At 40.3% G+C, this 22,229-nt stretch overlaps 1 protein-coding gene across 1 annotated transcript in view; it reads right to left on the bottom strand.

Annotated features, from left to right (window-relative positions):
* Nucleotides 1-22,229, bottom strand: part of P3H2 (prolyl 3-hydroxylase 2) — a 182,973-nt gene that overhangs the window by 4,989 nt on the left and 155,755 nt on the right. Inside the window, exons 12-14 of the mRNA XM_007525663.3 lie at nt 21,120-21,237; nt 18,535-18,610; nt 9,041-9,181 (exon numbers count right to left, since the gene is read on the bottom strand). Coding sequence (XP_007525725.1) covers nt 9,041-9,181; nt 18,535-18,610; nt 21,120-21,237 — 335 coding nt within the window. The remainder of the gene's footprint in view (nt 1-9,040; nt 9,182-18,534; nt 18,611-21,119; nt 21,238-22,229) is intronic.

Genomic DNA, 22,229 nt, shown 5'->3' with positions numbered 1-22,229 from the left:
GGCATATGTGACATTGGCCTTGGAAATCAAGCTTGGGTGGGGGCAGGTGGGTGTGCAAGGACCCATGTTTACAGGTGTTTCTCTGTCTCTCCCTCTCTATCTCCCCCTTCCCTCTCAATCTTTCTGTCTCTATCAAGTAAATAAAAAATATTTTTAAAAAAATAAAGAAAGGAAAGAAAGAAAAAAGAAATTAGGCTTGGGTCTTCATATCTCCATAACAGCACCCCCACCCCCACCCCAAAGTACATTATAATTCCCCCTTATAAGATTTTAAAATTAACTTTTTCTAGTAAAATTGATTTTTATTATCAATTAAGTGGTTATTACATAAAATATAGATCGGTTTTATATAGTAATCTCAGACGGTAAAACGTGAGTGAAGTCTATAACTGATGCCTGTATTTTATCTATAAATTCCCTGGAAGTTGCTATGTGGATTATCATATAATCTGCAAATAAACACTTTGTGTCTTTTTTTTTTCATATTGTACATTTAGAACATGTAATAGTTCATTTGAAGACATATTTCTCTTATACCTTACTTGCAGTCACTCACCTTAGAAATCATTCTGTAAGGCAGTCCGCCAGTAACACCGGTAACGCAGCAGGTTAAGCGCAGGTGGCGCAAAGAGCAATGAGTGGAGTAAGGATCCCAGTTCAAGCCCTGGGCTCCCCACCTGCAGGGGAGTAGCTTCACAAGCGGTGAAGCAGGTCTGCAGGTGTCTCTCTTTCTCTCCCTCTCTCTGTTCTACCCTCCTCTCTCAATTTCTCTCTGTCCTATCCAGCAATGACGACAATAAGAATAACTACAATAATAAAACAATAAGGGCAACAAAAGGGAATAAATAAAGATTAAAAAAGAAGAAATCATTCTGGAGTAATCATCATTCGCTAGTATATTTTCCCCACACATGTCATTTATCTCTATCTAAAAATCCTTTATTGGTTTAAATTATCTGTTGTCTCTTTTTGTAGTAGAAAAGTAAGTTCCACGTAGCAGAGAATCTTGTCTTTTATGGCCACTGATATATATAGATAGATAGATATAGATATATAATATATCTTTACATATTTATTGGATATAGACAGTCAGAAATTGAGAGGGAAGGGGGTTATAGAGAGGGAGAGAGACAGAGAGAGATAGAGAGACACTTGCAGCTTTGTTTCACCACTCGCAAAGCTTTCCTTCTGCAGGTGGGGACCGGGGACTCGAACCCAGGTCCTTGCACATTGTAACATGTGTGCTCAAACAGCTGTGTCACCATCCGGTCCGACCAATGCTATGTTTTCCCTGTTCAGGAAAGCTACTGATATTTGGCAAGGGCTCCATCATATCTGAAGAATAAATATATACATAAGTGGAAGAAGAACTATCAATCTCTGTTTAAAATGCTTCTTCCTCAAAAATATATCCTCATCCTCTTAAGATTCAAGGACTATTTCTCTCAATCCTTATATCCCCAAAGTACTGATAATTTGCTTCTAAATTTATTTATTTATTTATTTATTTATTTATTTATTTATTTTACATGGCACTGACAGGTTTATGGTTGTACTGGGGCCCGCCCTTTGATGCCTCAGGCATAAAAGTATTTTTGCATAGCCATTATGCTATCTCTATGCTCCTAGGAATTCTTACAAGACTTAGACTTGTGCTTTTATTATTTGGGACCCTGTGGTATTTTTCCACTTTAATTTTACTTAGTTTGTTCCTATTCTAGACAATCCCTAGCACAACTTATAAATATAACTATTTTAGGGCCTGGCAGTGGTGCACCCAGCTAAGCGCACATAAGTACTAAACGAAAGGAACCATGCAAGAACCCAGGTTTGAGCCCCAGCTCCCCACATGCAGTGGGGAAGCTTCACAAGTGGTGAAGCAGGTCTCCAGGTGTCTTTCTCTCTATATATCTACCTTCTCCTTCCCTCTAAATTTCTCTCCTATCCAATCAAACGGGGTAAGAAGAAGAAAAAAAAAGCCATCAGGAGTGGAGGATTTGTAGTGCTGGGCACCAGGCCCCAGCAATAACCCTGGAGAAAAAACAAAAACTATTTTCAAACTTGAAAACAGAGGCCTTTTCACCCAAATAACTTGTAGTTGAAAGTGATGGGAAATAAATGACCAAATATACTTAATAACAAAAACCTGAAATGCTTTCAGGATATATAGATGAAATGCTTGCTGAGTACCACTTTCTGAGAATGGGGAAAATATTAGCTGTTTAAAAACTGACAACCCCCCACCTGCAGGGGAGTCGCTTCACAGGCTGTGAAGCAGGTCTGCAGGTGTCTATCTTTCTCTCCCCATCACTGTCTTCCCTTCCTCTCTCCATTTCTCTCTGTCCTATCCAACAACGATGGCATCAATACCAACAACAACAATAATAAAACAACAAGGGCAACAAAAGGGGATAAATAAATACAAAAAAATGGACACACATATACGCCTTCTGGTTCTGACTACTGTAGTCATGTTTCTCCTGAAGGTACTGAAGCTCAAGAGCTGGAATTCTGTGCACAAGGAACTGAGGCTTCAAATAAGGGGTGTACATCCTGAGAAGGGCGTATCCTATACCTCAAGTAATCTGCAAAGTTCACAGAGAACTGTCAGTTATGTTGGCTTCTTCATGGTCAAGGATTTCATCTGACAGAAGGCACCTACCCCAGGGCTCTTAATATTTTTAAAGTATTTATTTATTCATTTATTTAATTGAGATGCAAGGAGAGACACACACACACACAGAGAAACACCAGAGCACTGCTCAGATCTGTGCTTATGGTGGTGTGGGGGTTTGAACCTGCCATTTTGAAGCCTCAGGCATGAGAGTATCTTTGCATAACCATTATGCTATCTCCCCCCATCCCAGGCCCTTAATTTTTGTTACACATTAGAATCACCTGGCAAGCTCAGCGTATCAACTCAGGCCCAAATTTAAACAAATCCAAAATGTCTGAGTGTAGTGGTCAGGTGTTGGTAATGATTTCCAGTTTATAAATATCCCTTAGGTGATTCAAGTTCCAGCAAAGTCTGGGGAATCAGCATAGGTTAAATTTTCGGGCAGTTGTTGAAGTGGTTGTGGTAATTTTCCACAGTGGCCACTAGATGTCGCTTCTGTCTGTTAATTAGGAAAATCCTTTGCATTGGGAGAGGCAAAACCTTTTTTCTTGGATGGGAAGACAAAGAACTTACATTCTGTTGACTTGTTTTGACAGAAAATGTCTTAGAAGAGAGGGTCAGGGCACAACTGAATAAAATACATAAATACTTCACTGAACTGAAATAGCATTTGTTATTTTCACTGCCTATTCATTTACCTATGACTCTTAGTTCAGAAGGGGTGCTCTGTGGGGTGATGCTGGCCTTTTGAGGTAGAAAAACACAAGGGGAAAAATGAATGACAGGTAAAGGAGATAACTCAATGCTCCCTTGATGTTTCAGCTCTCTGTATGTTTTGCTACAATTGCCCTTTCCTCTTTCCTTGCCTGGCAGTATCATTTTTCCTTCTTTCCTTTATCCCTTCCTCCCTTTTTCTTTCTTTTAAAAAAATATTTATTTACTTATTCCCTTTTGTTGTTTTATCATCTTTGTACTTATTGTTGTTGTTGACTACCCTCCAGGTGGGGAGCTGGGGGCTTGAACTGGGATCCTTGTACAGGTCCTTGCACTTGGCGCCATGTGTGCTCAACCCACTGCACTACCGCCTAGCTCCCTACTATATTTTCCATTTATTTGTTGAACACTTTTATTAATAGTTGCAGTGGCATTAATAAGCTTTCCATCCACACTCTCTATCAGTGGTGGTTTTTGTTGTTGTTATATACTTACCTGGCTTCATTAAAAGTGGGCTCATATACATCTTCTAAGATCCCCCATCCAACACCACCCTCCCCTCCAAAACCATATTGTTGATTTCTCATCATCTATTTCTTTGTTTATGTCTCCAAATTCACCATCAAGGACTACATTTTGTTCATCCTTGTACTCCTTTGAGACACCCTGGTAGAGTTTCTTGGGCATACAGTAGTTCTACAAACATTTGCTAAATAGATGAAAGAATGCTTTGGGACTGGGGTCTAGAAAAGTGTGTGTATTAGGTCTAGTGGCAAAAAGGAATTTTAGGGAATTAATTTTCAACTGCTTCTTACAGAATTATATACAATTTAGGGATCTAAAGAAGAAAAGTGGGCCATAAGCAATTTTATTTATTTTATTATTTTTAAAATTAGAATGTTTTTTAAATTTTTTTAATTATCTTTATTTATTGGATAGAGACAGACAGAAATTGAGAGAGGGAGGGGGAGATAGAGGGAGAGAGACACAGAGATACCTGCAGCCCTGCTTGACCATTCATGAAGCTCTCCCCCTGCAGGTGGGGACTGAAGCCTCAAACCTGGATCCTTGTGCATTGTCATTTTTAACGTGTGCCTTCAACCAGGTACATCACCACACAGTGCCCACAATTTTGAAGACTAGGATTTCTAGAAGTTTTTGTTTGTTTGTTTTTGTTTTTTTTTCCTGAGCACTATTCAGCTCTGATTTATAGTGGTACAGGGATTGAAACTAGGACCTCATAGCCTCAGGCCTTGTAAGTCTTTTAGCATAATCACTATGCTATATCCTCTACCCATTAGATTTTCTTTGTTTCATCGGCATTGAGGACAGAAGGAGACTTTGAACTCCAATAGTTTAGCCTTTGCTTTGAATATGCAGTTCCATTTTCATCATTCCGTGCCACTCAGTTGATAAGGCTTTTACCAGGGACAAGGGGAACCACTACTTCCAGAGCAGATATCTGCACTCATTGCTAGTAATATACAAAAGCAATTTCTTATACACAGGTCCAAATTTTCTTACTAGGGGCTTCTGTTCATTGACCTCTATTCATCTCTGCAGACAGAACCCATACTCTGACCAATGGCACCCACCGTAGTAAGTCTGTGGTCTCTATTCCGGACCAAGTGTCCTCAGCTCCTTTTACTATAAAGATAACTATAAAGATTTTATTTTTTTCCACCAAGGTTATCACTGGGGCTCAATGACAAATCTACCACTCCTGGTAGCCATTTTTTCCCCTTGTCTTTTTTTTATTATAATAGAACTGAAAAAGGGTTGGGGGGGGGGAGAAATTTTGGAAGAGAAAGAAAGAACCCACAGCCGGCTCTACCATACGTAAAGCTTCCCCTTACAGATAGGAGCCAGGGCTCAAACCCAAGAGGTCCTTATATATGGTAACTTGTGCATTTAACCAGTTTTGCCACTGCCTGATCCCAGATAACAACTGTTAATATTTAATGTAATGGCAGTAAGCAATAATGTTTTTTTCAGGGTCTTTTACCCTCCTGCATATGCTTCATAAGTTACTTAGCTTCTTTTTAATGATTTGTTAAGAAAACAAATCAGGAAAGGAGGCCACCTGGGATCGCAACAAGCGAGGACTAGAATGATTTCAGGAACCCACCAAATCACTGGTGAGTGCAAACACATGTGCCTTGTGGACAGAGAGGAGCCTAGGGAGAGATTAAGTGGCTGGAAACAGTCCGACAGTTTACCAGCTGACACACCACCTCCAGTCTGTTTCACCAACAAAAAGATGGCTCAAGGGAGGAGAAGACTCCTCTGAGACTCACCAAATGCAACTGTGAGTCTCCATTGCTACTCAAAATCTTGAGTATGCTGCCCTCAGAATCTTGAGCAGTGGAAGGGAGGTCCTGTGCTGATACCAGTGGACAGAGAACTAATAAGTAAACTCAGGAGAAGATCTATACCTCAGTGGCCTAGCAGTGGGGCTGTGAAAGTCTCTTTGCATAACCACTGAATTATCTCTGCCCCACCCTGCTTTATCTCTTGGTTAGAAGTCAGTGGTTAAACTAAGAAGTCTACTTATAGTTTAAAAGCCCTCCCATAGCAAACAAGGAAGTAAAAGAACAAAAGAGGCTTTTAAGCGACTGAGCTCCAACTCAGGGATTAAAATACTAATGAAACAACTGTCAATTTCCACAACTGTAAACCCATTAATTACCTCACTTAGACACAAGTCAATCCAGGCAAGAGTGATCAGTAATTTGAAAGGTACTGAGAGAGGGACTTCATAACATCCGATATAAAATGGTTAATTCAAAAAGAAGAAATATTGAAGAAATGAAACAGGAAAAGAGTCCAGCTAAAAGCCCCCCAAAGGGTGAAGCACAAAATAATGAGGTCAACATCCAAACACCAGTTAAGGAAATAATACCAGGAGTGAGAAAGAGTTTGAAAGAATTGTCATCCAAAATGCAGAAACAACAAATGAGACTCTGGAAGAAAACACTAATTATCTCAAGGTTATTAGAGAGCTGAAAGCTGAAATAGCTGAGCTAAGAACACAACTAGCTGAACAAGCTAAAACAGTGTCAGAACAGGGTAACAAAATAGAAGAACTCCAGAAAACAGTAGAGGGGGGAGAGAATAGAATCAATGAGGCTGAAGACAGAATTAGTAAGATCGAGGATGAATTAGAGACTACTAAAAACAAGTAAGAGATTTCAAAAAGAGATTAAGAAATACTGAAAACAACAACAGAGACCTATGGGATGACTTCAGAAGAAATAATATACGCATTAATGCCTTACCAGAGGAAGAAAGAGAGGGAGGGGGAGAAAGCATTCTTCAGGACATAATAGCAGAAAACTTCTCTAGTCTAGACAACATCAAAGACATTAAGGTTCAAGAAGCCCAGGGAGTATCAAACAGAATTAACCCAGACTTAAAGACACCAAGACACATCATATTTAGAATGGAAAGGAATAAAAATAAAGGATCCTGAAAGCCGCAAGAGAAAAACAAAGAGTCACCTACAGAGGAAAACCCTTAAGATTAGCAGCAGACTTCTCCACATGAACACTGCAGGCCAGAAGAAAATGTCAAGATATCTATCAAGTGCTCAAAGAGAAAGGCTTTCAACCAAGACTACTATATCCTGCTAGACTGTCAGTCAGACTAGATGGAGGCATCAAAACCTTCTCAGACAAGCAACAGTTGAAAGAATCAACTATCACCAAACCTGCCCTGAAAGAAGTTCTGAAAGGTCTCCTATAAACAGTCAGATCACCATAAATAGGCCATAGATCAGAACACTCTAAAAATCTACAAGAATGGCATTAAAATATCTTCAATCTTTGATATCAATAAATGTCAATGGCCTGAATTCACCTATTAAGAGACACAGAGTAGGAAGATGGATCAGAAAACACAACCGAACAATATGCTGTTTGCAGGAAATCCAACTAACTCAACAAGACACACACAGACTCAAAGTGAAATGATGGAAACTATCATACAAGCCAATGGCCCACAAAAAAGGGCAGGAACAGTTATTCTCATAACTGACACGATAGACTTTAAAATGAATAAAATTTAAAAAAGATAGGAATGAACACTACTTAATGCTCAGAGGATCAGTCAATCAAGAGGACATAACAATTATTAACATGTATGCACCCAATGAGAAGCCATCTAAATACTTCAATCATCTATTGAAAGAGGTACAGCAATATATTAACAGCAACACAGTCATAGTAGAGAACACCCTAGTCTCTCAAATTGACAGATCATCCAGGCAGAAAATCAATAAAACATGAGGGAGCTAAATGAGGAGATAGATAAAGTAGAACTATTGGACATTTTCAGAGTCATTCATCCCAAGTAACCGGAATACACATTTTACTCAAGGCCACATGGGTCATTCTCATGGAGAGACCATATGTGAGGCCACAAAGAGAGCATCAGCAAATTCAAGAGCACTGAAATCATCCCAAGCATCTTCTCAGACCACAGTGGAATTAACTAACACTTAACAATCAACAAAAGATTAGTAAGAGTCCCAAAATGTGGAAGCTCTAAAGTATACTACTTAACAACTACTGGGTCAAAGAGGAAATTAAGGAAGAAATCAAAATGTTTTGAGAGTTCAATGAAAATGAAGACACAGGCTATCAAGATATTTGGGACACAGCTAAGGCAGTCCTGAGAGGGAAGTTCATAGCCATACAAGCACACATTAGGAAACAAGAAAAAGCACAACTTCACAACCTGGTTGCACACCTTAAAGACCTAGAAGAAGAAGAACAAAGGGACCCTAAAACAACCAGGAAAGAAATCACTCTAGTGAGGGCAGAAATCAATAACATTGAAAATAAGAAAACCATACAAAAGATGAACAAAAGTAAATATTGGTTCTTCAAAACAGTGAGCAAAATTGACAAACCTTTAGCCAGACTCACAAAACAAAAAAGGGAGAAGACCCAAATAAATTGGATCATAAATGAAAAAGGAGATATCACAACAGACACCACAGAAATTCAACATATTATGCTGTGCTGAATATGGGCCTCAGATCAAACTGGTAGGGTTACAGTTAACACTATTTATATACTTTCCCTATATTTGGGAGATACTCTCTTCCCTGATCCAGCTTTCTAGTCCTTTTTCCAACTATGACACCATTTCCCCAGACAATAACTTAGGTCACTTGCATGTTAGATGTCAAGCTCAGGCAAAAACTAGTAGGGTCATGGGCCCCTTGCAATATACCTAAAATAGACCTACTGGCTTTTCTAAAATGGAGACCTGAAATCTTCATCTGCAATATTCTTGTCTTTATGTTCATGATTAGTCAACAAGTTCTTCTGCCTTATATCTTAACTCTTTTTCATCCACCAGGTTCCAGACACTACCATAGGGATAAAGAATATGGAAGCTATCAAGGGAGGGAAATGGATAGGGAGTTCTGGTGGTGGAAATTGTGTGGAATTGTACCCCTCTTATCTTATGGTCTTGTCAATACTTCCATTTTATAAAGAAAAAAGAAAAAAAAGTTCTTGCCTAGGAGACAAAGTTGTGGGATACCAAAGAGCAAAGACTTGATGAAAGTTTTTCTTGTTTCCCATGATCTCTGAGGTCTTTGAAGGCTTATGGAGTTCTCTGAACAACTTTTGGGATACATCAGTCCAGGAAGTAGAACTGGAATATCTAGTTCCCTCCCTGGCTGGAGCTGAGACTCACCAGTTCTCTATAAAGTGGGTCCAAGGTGAACCACAAGGCCACTGCACATCGCTGGCCCTTGGTGACAGCCTTCACTCCATGGGGGTTCTCTCCTCCAGATGAGAAGCTGATCATGCGCCCACACTTTGGTTTTATGGAGGCCTGGGGAGGGGAAAATGAAGAACAGATGTTTAATTAATTAATTAATTAATTAATTTTAAAGTATCAATGAGCTTTATTAGTTGCAAGAAGGTAAAGTAGAGAAGGGTATGATGAGTCACGGCTGCAGAAGTGTCTCCCAAAGACAGCATTCTGACTCAGAAAAGTGACTTTTAATTCTTTTATAATAGGTACATTTTCTAGGATAACAGAGGACCTAGTTAGGGGTTGTACCATTATCTTGAAAACTGAGAAATGTTATGCATATACAAACAGCTGTATTTACTTTCGAGTGTAAAACATTAATCCCCCAATAAAGAAATTTAAAAAATATAAAAGTAAATTAAAAAAAATAGGTACTTTTTTTTTTTGCCTCCAGATCTCAGTGCCTGCACCATAGATCCACTGTTCCTGGAGGCTATTTTTTTCCCCTTTTGTTGTCCTTGTTGTTTTATCATTGTTGTGGTTATTATTATGTTATTTATGTCGCTGTTGTTGAATAGTTCAGAGAGAAATCAAGAGAGATGGGGAAGACAGAGGGGGGAGAGAAAGATAGACACCTGCAGACCTGTTTCACCATCTGTGAAGCAACCCCCCCCCCCCCCGCAGGTGGGAAGTCGGGAACTTGAACCAGGATCCTTATGCCAGTCCCTGTGCTTTGCGCCGCCTGCACTTAACCCACTGTACTATTGCCTGACCCTCTGTAACAGGTACTTTTTATTTTGTCCACCAGGGCTACCACTGGACTTTGAGCCTACACAATGAATGTGCTGCTCCTGGTGACCATCTTTCCCCATTCTTCTTCTTCTTTTTTCTTTTTGATTATGATACAGACAGAGAGAAACAGGATGAGAGAAACAGGATGAGAGGGAGAGGTAGAGAGAGAGAAAGAGTGATATCTGCAGCCTGCTCCACCGTTTGTGAAACTACCCCTCTACCCACCTCCCACCCCCAAACTGGGCACCAGGAGCCCAAACCAGGGACCTTACACATGGAAACTTACGCACTTTACCAGTTGAGTCACTACCCAGTCCCGCTCATAAATATTTGGATAGTCTCCTATCTCTATCTATTTATGGAATTATCCAGGTTAAGATTTGAATTAAAGAACAATGTAATTCTGGGTTAGAAGGAGACATCAGTTGCTTTAATTATTTCATTTGTGATACAAAGATGAGGTCAAATGACTTCTAATTCCCAAAACAAAATTATTCAGGTAAAATGCTTAAAAAAAAAAGTACATAGTAACTGCTCAATGCACACTATATTGATAGCTGACAAGCTACATGAAGGCAAAGGCTTTCTCTTTTTAATTTCTTTTCTCTTTCTTTTTTTCTTCTTTTTTTTTTAACCAGAGCACTGTTCAGCTCTGGCTTATGGTGGTGCAGGATTGAACCTGGGACTTTGGAGCCTCAGGCATGAGAGTCTGTTTGCATAACCATTATGCTATCTACCCTCCGCCCTTAATTATTTTCTTAACATCAGCACTAGCACAGCACCTGGCAGAATGCAGACTTATGTTGCGGAGGGACAGAAATGTTTAGCAATGTCTCTGGGGTTCAAGAAGTGGCTCAGTAGAAGAGAGTCTGTCTTGTATGTTTCAAGCCATGTGTTCAATTCCTGGCACATGAGACATATGGAGACAAAGTGTTCAGAGGTCTTTATTCCCAGTCTCTCCCACCCCACCCCAGGTTATCTCACTGTCTCAAAAGAGTGAGACTGAGTTCTGCTTCCAGTACAACTTAAATACATGTCTAATATAAGCAGAATTTATTATTATTATTTTGGAGTAACATAGAAACCTTGCTCATTCTATAATAGTGCTTAGAAAAATAAAGTGCAAGTCAAAAGTGGAACTAGCCATTTCTAATAGTTATTTATTAATTTTAACTAACTAGGATTGAAATATGCCTTTTAAGAGATATTGATTTTCTTCACCATAAAATAAGTTTTTTGTTTTTTTTTTCCTTTTTCATTGCTAGCTTCAGGAGAAATGTCTGGAGATTTTCCTGAAATTATGGATACTGTGGTACAGGAGGTAGCACAGTGGATAAAGCACTGAACTCTCAAGCATGATGAGGTCCTGAGTTCGATCCCTGGCAGCACATGTACCAGAATGATCTCTGGTTATTTCTAGCTCCTTCTATCCCTCTCATTAATAAATAAATAAAATATTTTTAAAAAAAAGAAATCATAGATACTATGTAACATAGGTATTTCCAGACTGTGATTTATATGTGGACAGTCAGATAGTCAGAGGTGGTGGAGGAATGAGAGTTTGAGAATTAGGTGAGGGTGAGTGTGTGTGTGTGTGTGTGTGTGTGTGTGTGTGTGTGTGTGTGTGTGGTGTTAGAGGGAAGTTCTGAGAACAGTAGTCTCTGGTTCCTCTCCTAGTCACAATTGTTGATGAGTGATATTTCTATGCCAGAGAACTGCTTTTCTGGTGGTTTATTTTTCTGTTACTACTGTTACTTTGGCTATGGTTTTGTTATTTTTGTTGTTGTTACCAATGGCTTCACTGCTCCAGGCTGAATTTTTCAGATAAAGAGATACAGAGAAACACAAAGAGAAAGAGAGCAAGAAAGCATAAAAAGTAAAAAAGTAGGGCAGCTTCCCCCAAGGCTATGGGGGCTGGGCTCAGATCAGGGGTTATATACACAAGGCAAAGCAGACATCTCTAGGGTGACTTTGGGGAGCTGTTTTTCTTAAGCAGCTTTCTCAGATTGACTTTTCTGATGGAAGTCCATATTGTTCACTAGTTATTGGTGCATTGCATTCAGTCTCTCTCTCTCTGGTGTTTTGTGGTTTATTTTTAAATAGAAACAGTAAAATTAATGATATTGAATGCAAATTAAGCAGGGTAGGAAAACCTTCTTAGGTATGGCTTGAGGGTCTAATTTCACATTTCCTGGACTGCATATTCCCTGGTGCTGCTCTGACCTCAACTGTAAACCGGTTACATTGTTTCTTTATGATTGTGAAGTATGGTAAAGTATCTCCTAATACTAAAAGGGGAGTGAGGGGTGGAGACAACATAATGTTTTCTCTTTGATGGGACAGGAAAGCTTTTTACACCTGAACTGTTGAATAGTTTAGGTAAAGAAGTCAGGCACTGCCTGCAGCAGGCAGGACTGATTACAGTTGTGTGACTTCACAGAGGTCTCTAGCAAGAATCACATGGAGAACACTGCCTTTTATCTCTCAGCTGAGTGGAGAAAGGAAAAAAGCTCCACTTATGACATTGCTTCTATGGGGAAGTCTGTTCTGCAGCTTAGACAAACAAAGTTTCAGAACACAGATCAATTATATCTGATTTATTTTTTTTCATGGAACCCGTTTTACTGTAGGTCTTCCAACTTGCACAAAGAAAGCAAAACGCCTAGACATTCCCATTACACAGTGAAATGCTGTTGTTGAAAACAAACTATGGAGCCAGGTGGCGATGGCACACCAGGTTGAATGCACATGATACCATGCTCAGTGACTTAGGTGCAAGCCCCTGGTCTCCAAATACCGGGGGTAAGCTTCATGAGCAGTGAAGCCGTACTGCAGGTATCTTTCTTCCTCTTTCTCTCTCAATCTCCACATCCTTCCTCAATTTCTCTCTGTCCTATCATATATCAATAAAGGAGCGGGGGCAGGCAGTGGCACATCTGGATAAGCACACATATTACCAAGCGCAATGACCTGGGTTTGAGCCCCTGCTCCCCACCTTCAGGAAGTCCGCTTCATATGCAGGTGCTATCTTTTCCTCTCCCTCTCTCTCTCTCTCTCTCTCTCGTCTCTCTCTCTCACTCTCTGTCTATCCTCTCTCAATTTCTCTGTCTTGTCTAACAAAAATGTGGTGGATTCGAAGTGCTGGTGCCAAACCTCAGTCATAACCCTGGTGGGAATAAAACAAATAAATATATAAATAAATAAGTAAATAAAATTAAGTGGAACAAAAATATCAATTACTGTCCCATCTGTAATGTGAATAAAAACATTTTTAAAATAATCTATGAACTTTCCACTTGTGACCAAAAAAAATCCCTTTTTGCCTTCTGCCATGATTATGTCAGAGATACATTTACACTGTTCTTCTCTTGCATAAACAAAAAACCTTCAGCCACCATTCAGTTAGTCATACAATTCCTAGCTTGTCCCAAAGTAGAAGGCTTAGAAGAGCATAGCTTCTTGTGTATAGCAAAGTTAGGCTATTTTCCTACTTTACTTGTCTCTCCTGAGTCCGAAGTGGGAAAACTACCAACTTCTCTTTATTATTGGAACTGGTGACCTGCAAATTTTAGTTATCTTCACATGCCCTAAACACTCCACCATGTACTATAGGAACTTACAGTCTTGTAAACCATTATCAATCACAAATTACAAAATGGCTTCAAAATAAAACTAAAAAAAAAAAAAAAAAAAAAAGGAAAAATTCCACCAGAAGTATTAGTGAGCAATGGAACTGGTCTGGGGAAAATGTATCTCAACTTGGAGCATTTTTTGTTTGTTTGTTTTTAAATATTTGTTTATTTATTTTCCCTTTCCTTGCCCTTGTTGTTTTATTGTTGTTGTTATCGATGTTGTTGTTGTTGGCTAGGACAGAAAGAAATGGAGAGAGGAGGGGAAGACAGAAAGGAGGAGAGAAAGACAGATAACTGCAGACCTGCTTCACTGCCTGTGAAGAGACTCCCCTGCAGGTGGGCTCGAACCCTGATCCTTACTCCGGTCCTTGCGCTTTGCGCCATGTGAGCTTAACCCGCTGTGGAACCGCCCAACTCCCGGAGCATTTTTAAGATTAGTTTTCTTTACTTTTTTGCAGAGGAGGATGTACTTATGTCTCTTAAAAATATAAATCTGTGAAACTGGAGTTTCTCGTACTCTTCCTCCTCCTCTTTCTTTTAAAGATAGAGACAGAGAGACAGAGGGAGAGAGATAGAGCAAAACAAAACAACAACAACAAAAAAAAACACAGCACCAAAACTACAATGTGGGGAAAAAGATTGAAACTGGGTTGTGCACATGGCAAAGCAGCACACTACCCACGTGAACCATCTCCCCAGCTCAAAAGTGTAGTATTATCTTCTTAAACCTTTTTAAAATCAGAATTCCAGTACACTTGCTTCTGACAGTAAAGTATTGCAGTTATCACTTGCTTTCTGCCACTATGCATTTTCAAATATGGCCACTAGGTGGAGTAGAAGCAAAGAAATTTTTTTCAACCACCTGTATGATTTGTCCTTTCCCACTGTGAGATGCAAATATTAAGAACCTTCCTCTTTGGGGGTGGGGTGGGGAGCGTGGGGTAGCGGTAGCGCAGTAGGTTAAGCCCACAAAGCGGGAAACCAAGTATTCACTCAAGGATCCTGGTCAGCGGCAGGGGTGTCGCATCAAAATCGATGAAGCAGGTCTGCAGGTGTCTTTCTCTTCCGCTCCTTTCTCGATATCTCTCTGGCCTATCCAACAAGAACAACAGTAACAACAACAGCAACAAAATGGGGGGGGGGGGATGACCTCCAGGAACAGTGGATTCCTAGTGCAAGCCCCAAGCTCCAGCCATAACCATGGAGGGGAAAAAAAAAAAACTTCTTCATAGATGTTATGACTGTTAAGAAATCAAATGTTATCTTAACATAGGCTCTTCAAAAAATGAGAATGTTGTATAGGCATTTATTTGTTTTTTAGTTAATTAATTAATAAGTGTGTGTGTGTGTGTGTGTGTGTGTGTGTGTGTGTGTGTGTGTGTGTGTGTGTGTGTAACTAGGACCTAACACTACAACTTCATTGTTCTAGACTACTTTCTCATTCAGATAAAAAGACAGAGAAAGAGACACAAAGAAAAGGAGAAACATCCTTAAAATACCTAAAATAGACCTACTAGTTTTTTTCAAAAAAGGATACCTCAAATCCTCATCTCCAATATTCTTGCCTTTAATTCATGATTAGTCAACAATTTCTTCTGCTTTATATCTTAACTCTTTTTCAGCCATCAGGTTCCAGATGCTACCATGATACCAACCTGACTTCCCAGGGCAGAAGACCCTACCAATGTGTCCTGGAGCCCCACCTCCCCAGATCTCTGCCCCACTAGGGAAAGAGAAGACGGGCTGGGAGTATGGATCGACCTGCCAATGCCCATGTTCATCGGGGAAGCAATTACAGAAGCCAGACCTTCCACCTTCTGCACCCTATAATGACCCTGGGTCCATACTCCCAGAGGGATAAATAATAGGAAAGCTATCAGGGGAGGGAATTGGATACAGAGCTCTGGGGGGGGGGGGCAGGAGTTGTGTGGAAATGTACCCCTCTTATCCTATAGTCTTGTCAATATTTCCATCTATAAATAAAAATTAATAAAAAATAAATAAGAAAATAAGAAAAGGAGAAACATGACAATAGCAACACCTCTGCTGCCAGAGCACCACCGCGAGGCACCCACACTAGGACTGTGTCACGTACAATGGCAAGGCAGACTCTCTGCCCAGTGAGCAATCTCCCCCAGCCCTGCATAGACAGTTAAAGCGCCAACATAAATCATCAGTCTTAACTGAGTTTTCTAATTAATTAAATATCACAAGAGAACCACCAAGTAGCTCATTTGTATAATATGCTTGCTTTGTCATGGGCACAAGCCAGGTTTGAGACTACGCCCACAACACTGAAGGAGACTCTGATGCTAGGATATATTTCTCCCTGCTTTTCTGTCACTGTGGTTCTATGTGAAAAAGCTGGCCTGGAACAGCAGAACTGCACTGTGAACCAAAAAAAGAAAAAATAATAACATTTTACAAAAACATATGTGGTATCAGTTTGCCTAAACACAAATCATTGTAGTCGGGCGGGCGGTAGCACAGCGGGTTAAGCGCAGGTGGTGCAAAGCGCAAGTACCGGCGTAAGGATCCCAGTTGGAGCACCCGGCTCCCCACCTGCCCCGGGAGTCGTTTCACAAGCGGTGAAGCAGGTCTGCAGGTGTCTTTCTCTCCCCCCTCTCTCCATTTCTCTCTGTCCTATCCAACAACAATAACAATAAAACAAGAGCAACAAAGGTAATAAATAAATATTAAAAAATATACATCATTGTGTTAAATTATCATATAGATATGATAATTTAGAAGGGAGGGGATATATCTAAGGGTATATATATCTAAGATAATTTAGGAGGGAGGGGGTCACCTGTACAGAGAGGGAGGGCCCAGAACTATGGTGGTGAGTGTGGTGTGGAACTGTCTCCCTGTAATCTTATGATATTGTAAACTGTTGTCAAATCACTATTAAAATGAATTTTTTAAAGGTAACCACATGGTCTGCAAGTATTCAGTGTATTGATTTCCCTGAAAATATTATTTTCCTTAGAAAAATGGTGGTTGGATACAAATTTTAAAAATTCTTTTTTTTTTTTTTTATTGAGGAAAAATTCTTTCACAAGACTTGCTGTCTCAGGCAGCCAGTTTCATACCTTCTCCCCAGAACATCTGCCAGCACAGCTCACCCACTACCAGAGTGCCTTCTCCTTCAGTGTTAGTCATATCCCCAGCCACCAACTAAGCCTCTTCCCTCTCCAGTATCCCCAGGTTGATGGGAACAGATCCAACGGTTTATTAATGTTTCACTCTGTATTTTCCTTGGCTTTGTTTCTTAAATCTCACATATGAGTGTGATCCCTTGATATTTATCTTTTGATTTTTTATATCTATGAAGGAAGTATACAGACACACATACACAGATATACACAGCTATCTGTATGTACTATTCTCTTTCTTTCACTATCGATTAGGGGTATTGCTGGGACTAGGTACTGACAATATAAATCCACCACTCCCAGTGGCCCTTTTTTCCTTTATTTTCTTTTTTACTAGTTAGGATTAGGAGAAATTGAGGGGGAAAGTGGAGACAGGGAAAGAGAAAGGTAGACACCCACAGACCTGCAGGTGGGGAGAGGGAACTTGAATCCTAGTCCTTGCACATAGTTATGTTTATGCTCAACGGACTTTGCCACCACCCAGTCCCCATGTTGTTCGCTTTAAACAGCAAGTTCATTTAGGGACACCAATCACTTTAGCAACTGAAAAGGGACACATTCTTTAGTGGGCCTCCATGTTTCTACATCTGGGGATTCAACTAACCCGAAGCTGACACTGCTTAATTCTATGAATGAAAGAACTGAGTATAAGAAAAAAAACAACAAAAACAAAATCCATTTAAGTGGATTTCAAACCTAAATGTTTCTCTTTCCCTGTTCTTTTCTCCTTTTCTTTCTTTTTTTTTTTTTCCTCCAGGGTTATTGCTGGGCTTGGTGCCTGCACCATGAATCCACCGCTCCTGGAGGCCATTTTTTCCCCCTTTTGTTGCCCTTGTTGTTGTAGCCTCATTGTGGTTATTATTATTGCCATCGTTGACATTGTTCGTTGTTGTATAGGACAGAGAGAAATGGAGAGAGGAGGAGGAGAGAAAGACAGACACCTGCAGACCTGCTTCACTGCCTGTGAAGCGACTCCCCTGCAGGTGGGGATGCTTACACCTGTCAGGTCCCTGCGCTTTGCACCACATGCCCTTAACCCACTGCGCCACCACCCGACCCCCTCTTCTTTTATTTCTTAGGTCATCTAGAATTTATTTATTTGGTTTTGAATCAGCTTCTTTGAGGAAATGTCATTTTGTGGTGTTGTTGCCACAGGGGTTTAGTTTTACATTTCCCAAGGGGGCACCTCACACATTTCAAAAATGTGTTTTTGAAAGGTCAAATGTCTATCAACTGGTATCAACTGGTAGGTAGAGGGCTTTTTTTTTTTTTTTTTTTTGGTCCTAATCATGTGTCTATGTGTACATAATGCATGCTTATGCATATATAAGTATATATGTAATTCTGAGAAGCTGTAGTCTGGAATCCAGTGCTTAGTCCAAGCATGGAGAACATGAGTTTATATGACAGCTACTCTGAAGAATCATTTGATTTGCCCTAAACTGGGTGACTTAATAATTGGGCTTTTATGGTAACATATGCACTCAACCAAGCACATCATTGACAGGTCATCAAGAATTGGTGCTTTTAAGTTTCCATCAGATTTCTGGATAGATAAGCAGAAGACCTGGGTTCTGACCTGGATTCTGCTTTCAAATCTAACACTAACTAGCAATAATAATAATAATAATAAAACAATGAACAAATCTTTAATATTTCTGTTCTTCTATTTTCCCTTATGCAAAAATAGATTGGAGTTTTACATATGGTCCCATTCTGTGCTCTGTAACTTTATCAGGAATTCTTGAACTTAGAAAAATCAAAAATCCAACTGCTTGTGAATTCCTTAAAAAGAATATAGGCTTGTAAAACAGACAAAAAAGCTAAACAAATTTGCAAGAAGTTTGCTTACAGTCACAGTTTTGGCATCCATCTCAGTGAATATAAATTCTCCTCCTTCAAAGTCATCATTCATATACAGGAGTGCACTATAAAAAGAAAGGAAACATCATTTGTAGGATTATGTGCCTCCAAGAACATCATTACTGAAAACCAAAGACTATGGATGAACTAGCCAACCTGACGTTTAAGTTTCCTCTGAACTAGACACTGAAATAAGTAACCCTACTAACCCACAAAAGTAACATAACATATAGTTTTGATCATACTCCTAAAGTATTTGCTTATTCTGTTCACATTGAAAATGTAATTAGGGCAGGGGTAGATAGCACAATGGTTATTCAAACAGATGCTCCTGCCTGAGGCTCCAAAGTCCCAGGTTCAATCCCACCACCCTGAGCAGTGTTCTGGTAAAGAAAGAAGGAAAGAAAGAAAGAAAGAAAGAAAGAAAGAAAGAAAGAAAGAAAGAAAGAAAGAAAGAAATTTAATCATATTCCAAAGCTTATATCAAGTGACCAGTGTAGCTTAACTGGCAAATCACAGTCAAAAAATTGAAGGTTGGAGATGAACTGAGAAGCCTGACCGGTAGGCTGCCTTTGAACTTGACAATGGCATGCATAATGAACTCTTAACCCGAGGGATCAGAGCTTATCTCATATTTTACTCCCTCCATTGAAAAGCTAACTAGATCTACCCACACTACTCACAGCTCTTTGTTCACTTTGTATTCCTGATGCTGAAGGATACATTTTCTTCTGATTAGCGCTACAGACTGGTGTGTGTGTGTGTGTGTGTGTGTGTGTGTGTGTGTGTGTGTGTGTGTGTGTTGGGGGGGAGGTTGTTCCATAAGCTTTGTATAGAACATGGCGTCATGTCATACTGATTAGCACATTACTTGGTCAGCAAGATAGCTCACACAGATAGTGTGCCTGCTTTGTCATGCTCACAACTCAGGATCTAGCCAGGCCTCTATTGCATTAGAGAAAGTTTCCATACTATGGCATCTTTCTGTCTCTCTCCCCTGTCTCTCCCTTTTAATTAATCAATTAATTGATTAACTAATTAATCAATTAATTTATTTATTCATGAGAAGGATAGGAGGAGAAAGAGAAAGAACCAGAGATCATTCTGGTACACATGCTGCCGGGAATCAAACTCAAGATCTCATGCTTGAGAGTCCAACACTTGATCCACTGCACCACCTCCTGGACCACTGTCTCTCTTTTTCTATCTGAAAATATCAACCCAGAATAGTGAAGCCCCAGCAATAACAACAACAACAACAAAAATTGCTAGTATACATATGTAACTGACTCTTATCTATAAACATTAGACTATCTTTCAGGAAGAGAAATTATTTTGTATTGTGAGTTTCCAGTTTCTTATGTGTACACTGCAGGCATAGGTGGGTAATTATGATCAGATAGATAGATGGCTGTCAGTGTTGTGACATCACATTCTTGTATTCTCACGCTGAGGGACACGTGTGATAGCAAAAGACATTTCAAAATGGAAGCCAAGAGATTATTATTATTATTATTATTTGCCTCCAGGGTTATTGCTAGGGCTCGGTGCCTGCACTACGAATCCACTGCTCCTGGAGGCTATGATTTTCGCCTTTTGTTGTCCTTGTTGTTTTATCATTGTTGTTATTATTATTATTGTTATCATTGATGTCACTGTTGTTGGATAGGACAGAGAGAAATGGAGAGAGGAGGGGAAGACAGAGAAGGGGAGAGAAAGACAGACACCTGCAGACCTGCTTCACTGCCTGTGAAGAGACTCCCCTCTAGGTGGGGAGCCAGGGGCTTGCACTGGGATCCTTGTGCAGGTCCTTGCACTTAGTGCCACGTGCACCTAACCCACTGCACTAACGCCCACCCCCCTTATATTTTTAACATTAAAATAAAAATGACATGAACACTTTGTGCAACAGGAGTCAAGCAAACACATATGGAGTTTGAAGATACTATATGACAGGATAAAATCACCCCTGAGTCGTTGCAGTTGCTATGGATGATTATTTGGCAATCTGTTTACAAGAGAAGAATGCTATGACAAGAACATCTATGAGCTGTGTGGTGGTACAGCCAGTAGAGGGCACACATTACCATGTGCAAGGACCGGGATTCAAATGCCTGGTCCCCACCTGCAGAGGGAAAGTTTCATGAATGGTGGTGAAGTAGTGCTATAGGTCTCTGTCTCTCTCTCTGTCTCTCTCTCTCCCTCCCTCCCTCCCTCCCTCTGCTCTGCTCTGCTCTGTCCTCTGTCCCTCTCAATTACTGTCAGTCCTATTAAAGCAAAGTGAATGGGAAAAAAATGCCACCTGGAGTAGTGAGTTTCACATGTAGGCACTGAACCTCACTGAACCCTGATGGTAAGAAGAAAGAGAGAGAGAGAGAGAGAGAGAGAGAGAAAGGAAGAAAGGGAAAGAAAGAAAGGAAAGAAGGAAGGATAGGAAGGAAGGAAGGAAGGAAGGAAGGAAGGAAGGAAGAGAAAGAAAGAGAGAAAGAAAGAAACCATATCATCTTTCATGCTTCTATGGGCTCTTGATAACTGCTGGGCAAATGTTTGACTTCCAGGCAGTGCTGGCTGTACCTGTAGTCCCGAAATGTGTAAGCAGGAGGTTCCTTCCAGCACTCGTTGGCCTCTGGGTCCAGCAGGCAATTGTCAGCATGGATGGGATGACTGAGGTCATTCCTTCTATCCTGTTGACCTGCCAATACAGAGAACAGAAAGGAATAAGGTATGGAGTGGTAGCCAAAAGACTCAGCTCTTGCTTTGAGGCAAATTTGATGTAACACTAGGAGTTGTCTCCCCCTCACCCTTATCCCAGCCTCCTCAATGATCAGAGTTCTCCAGTACAAGATACTCAACAGAAAGTGCATGGATTTTATGGATGCTACTTCCTGTGGGCACTAAAGGGATGATGTTAAAGTAGAAATAAATAACTGTAATTCAGTTGGAACTCCACAAGTGTAAAAGTCTACCCTCATGATATGAGTCTTTTATTCCTATTTAGGAGACTATGAAAGAGAAGGTCTAGAGAGGAAGTAATGGCAGGAATCAGTAAGAAAATCTTCCCCTGTTATTTTAGTTTGGTGCCTGCAGGACTTTGCCACTCTCAGAAGATAATTTTTCCTTTTTCAGATAGAGCCTGATATATATGGAAAGAGAGGGAGAAGGAGAGGGAGAGTGGGAGGGAGAAAGAGAGAGAGAATGCCACCCTCCCCCCCTTTGTCTTTCTCTCACACCCTCTATCTGAAAAAGGAAAAAAACTGTCTTCTGAGAATGACAGAGTCCTGAGTGGCAGAGTCAGGAGTGGCAGGGGGGAGGGGAAGGGAGGGAGGGAGAGAGGGAGAGAGAAAGAGAGAGAGAGAGAGGGAGAGGAAGTAAGAAAGGGAAAGAATATAGAAGAAAGGCTACAACATCTTTGCTTCTTTTTTTTTTTAATCTTGCTGACACTCCTAACAGCATTTTGATCTGAGACTGTAAGCTTTAGTTTCCTCATTTGCAAAAGTGGGGTAAAATATATACAGCAGGGCTTAGAAACAACCTTTGAGATGACCCATGCTTGCTTCTGAAGCGACCTCCCAGCATATTCTCACATATGGTGGTCAGGGATCAGGTCCTCTGGGGCATGGTCAAGTGTATACTCATTGACCCACCTCCTCGGCCTCGGCAATCTCTCCCTTTCTGAGAACATTT

This window comes from Erinaceus europaeus, chromosome 9 (genome assembly GCF_950295315.1).
Source record: "Erinaceus europaeus chromosome 9, mEriEur2.1, whole genome shotgun sequence".
In the NCBI taxonomy this organism is placed as follows: Eukaryota; Metazoa; Chordata; class Mammalia; order Eulipotyphla; family Erinaceidae; genus Erinaceus; species Erinaceus europaeus.
This window is presented reverse-complemented; position numbering and strand designations above follow the sequence as displayed.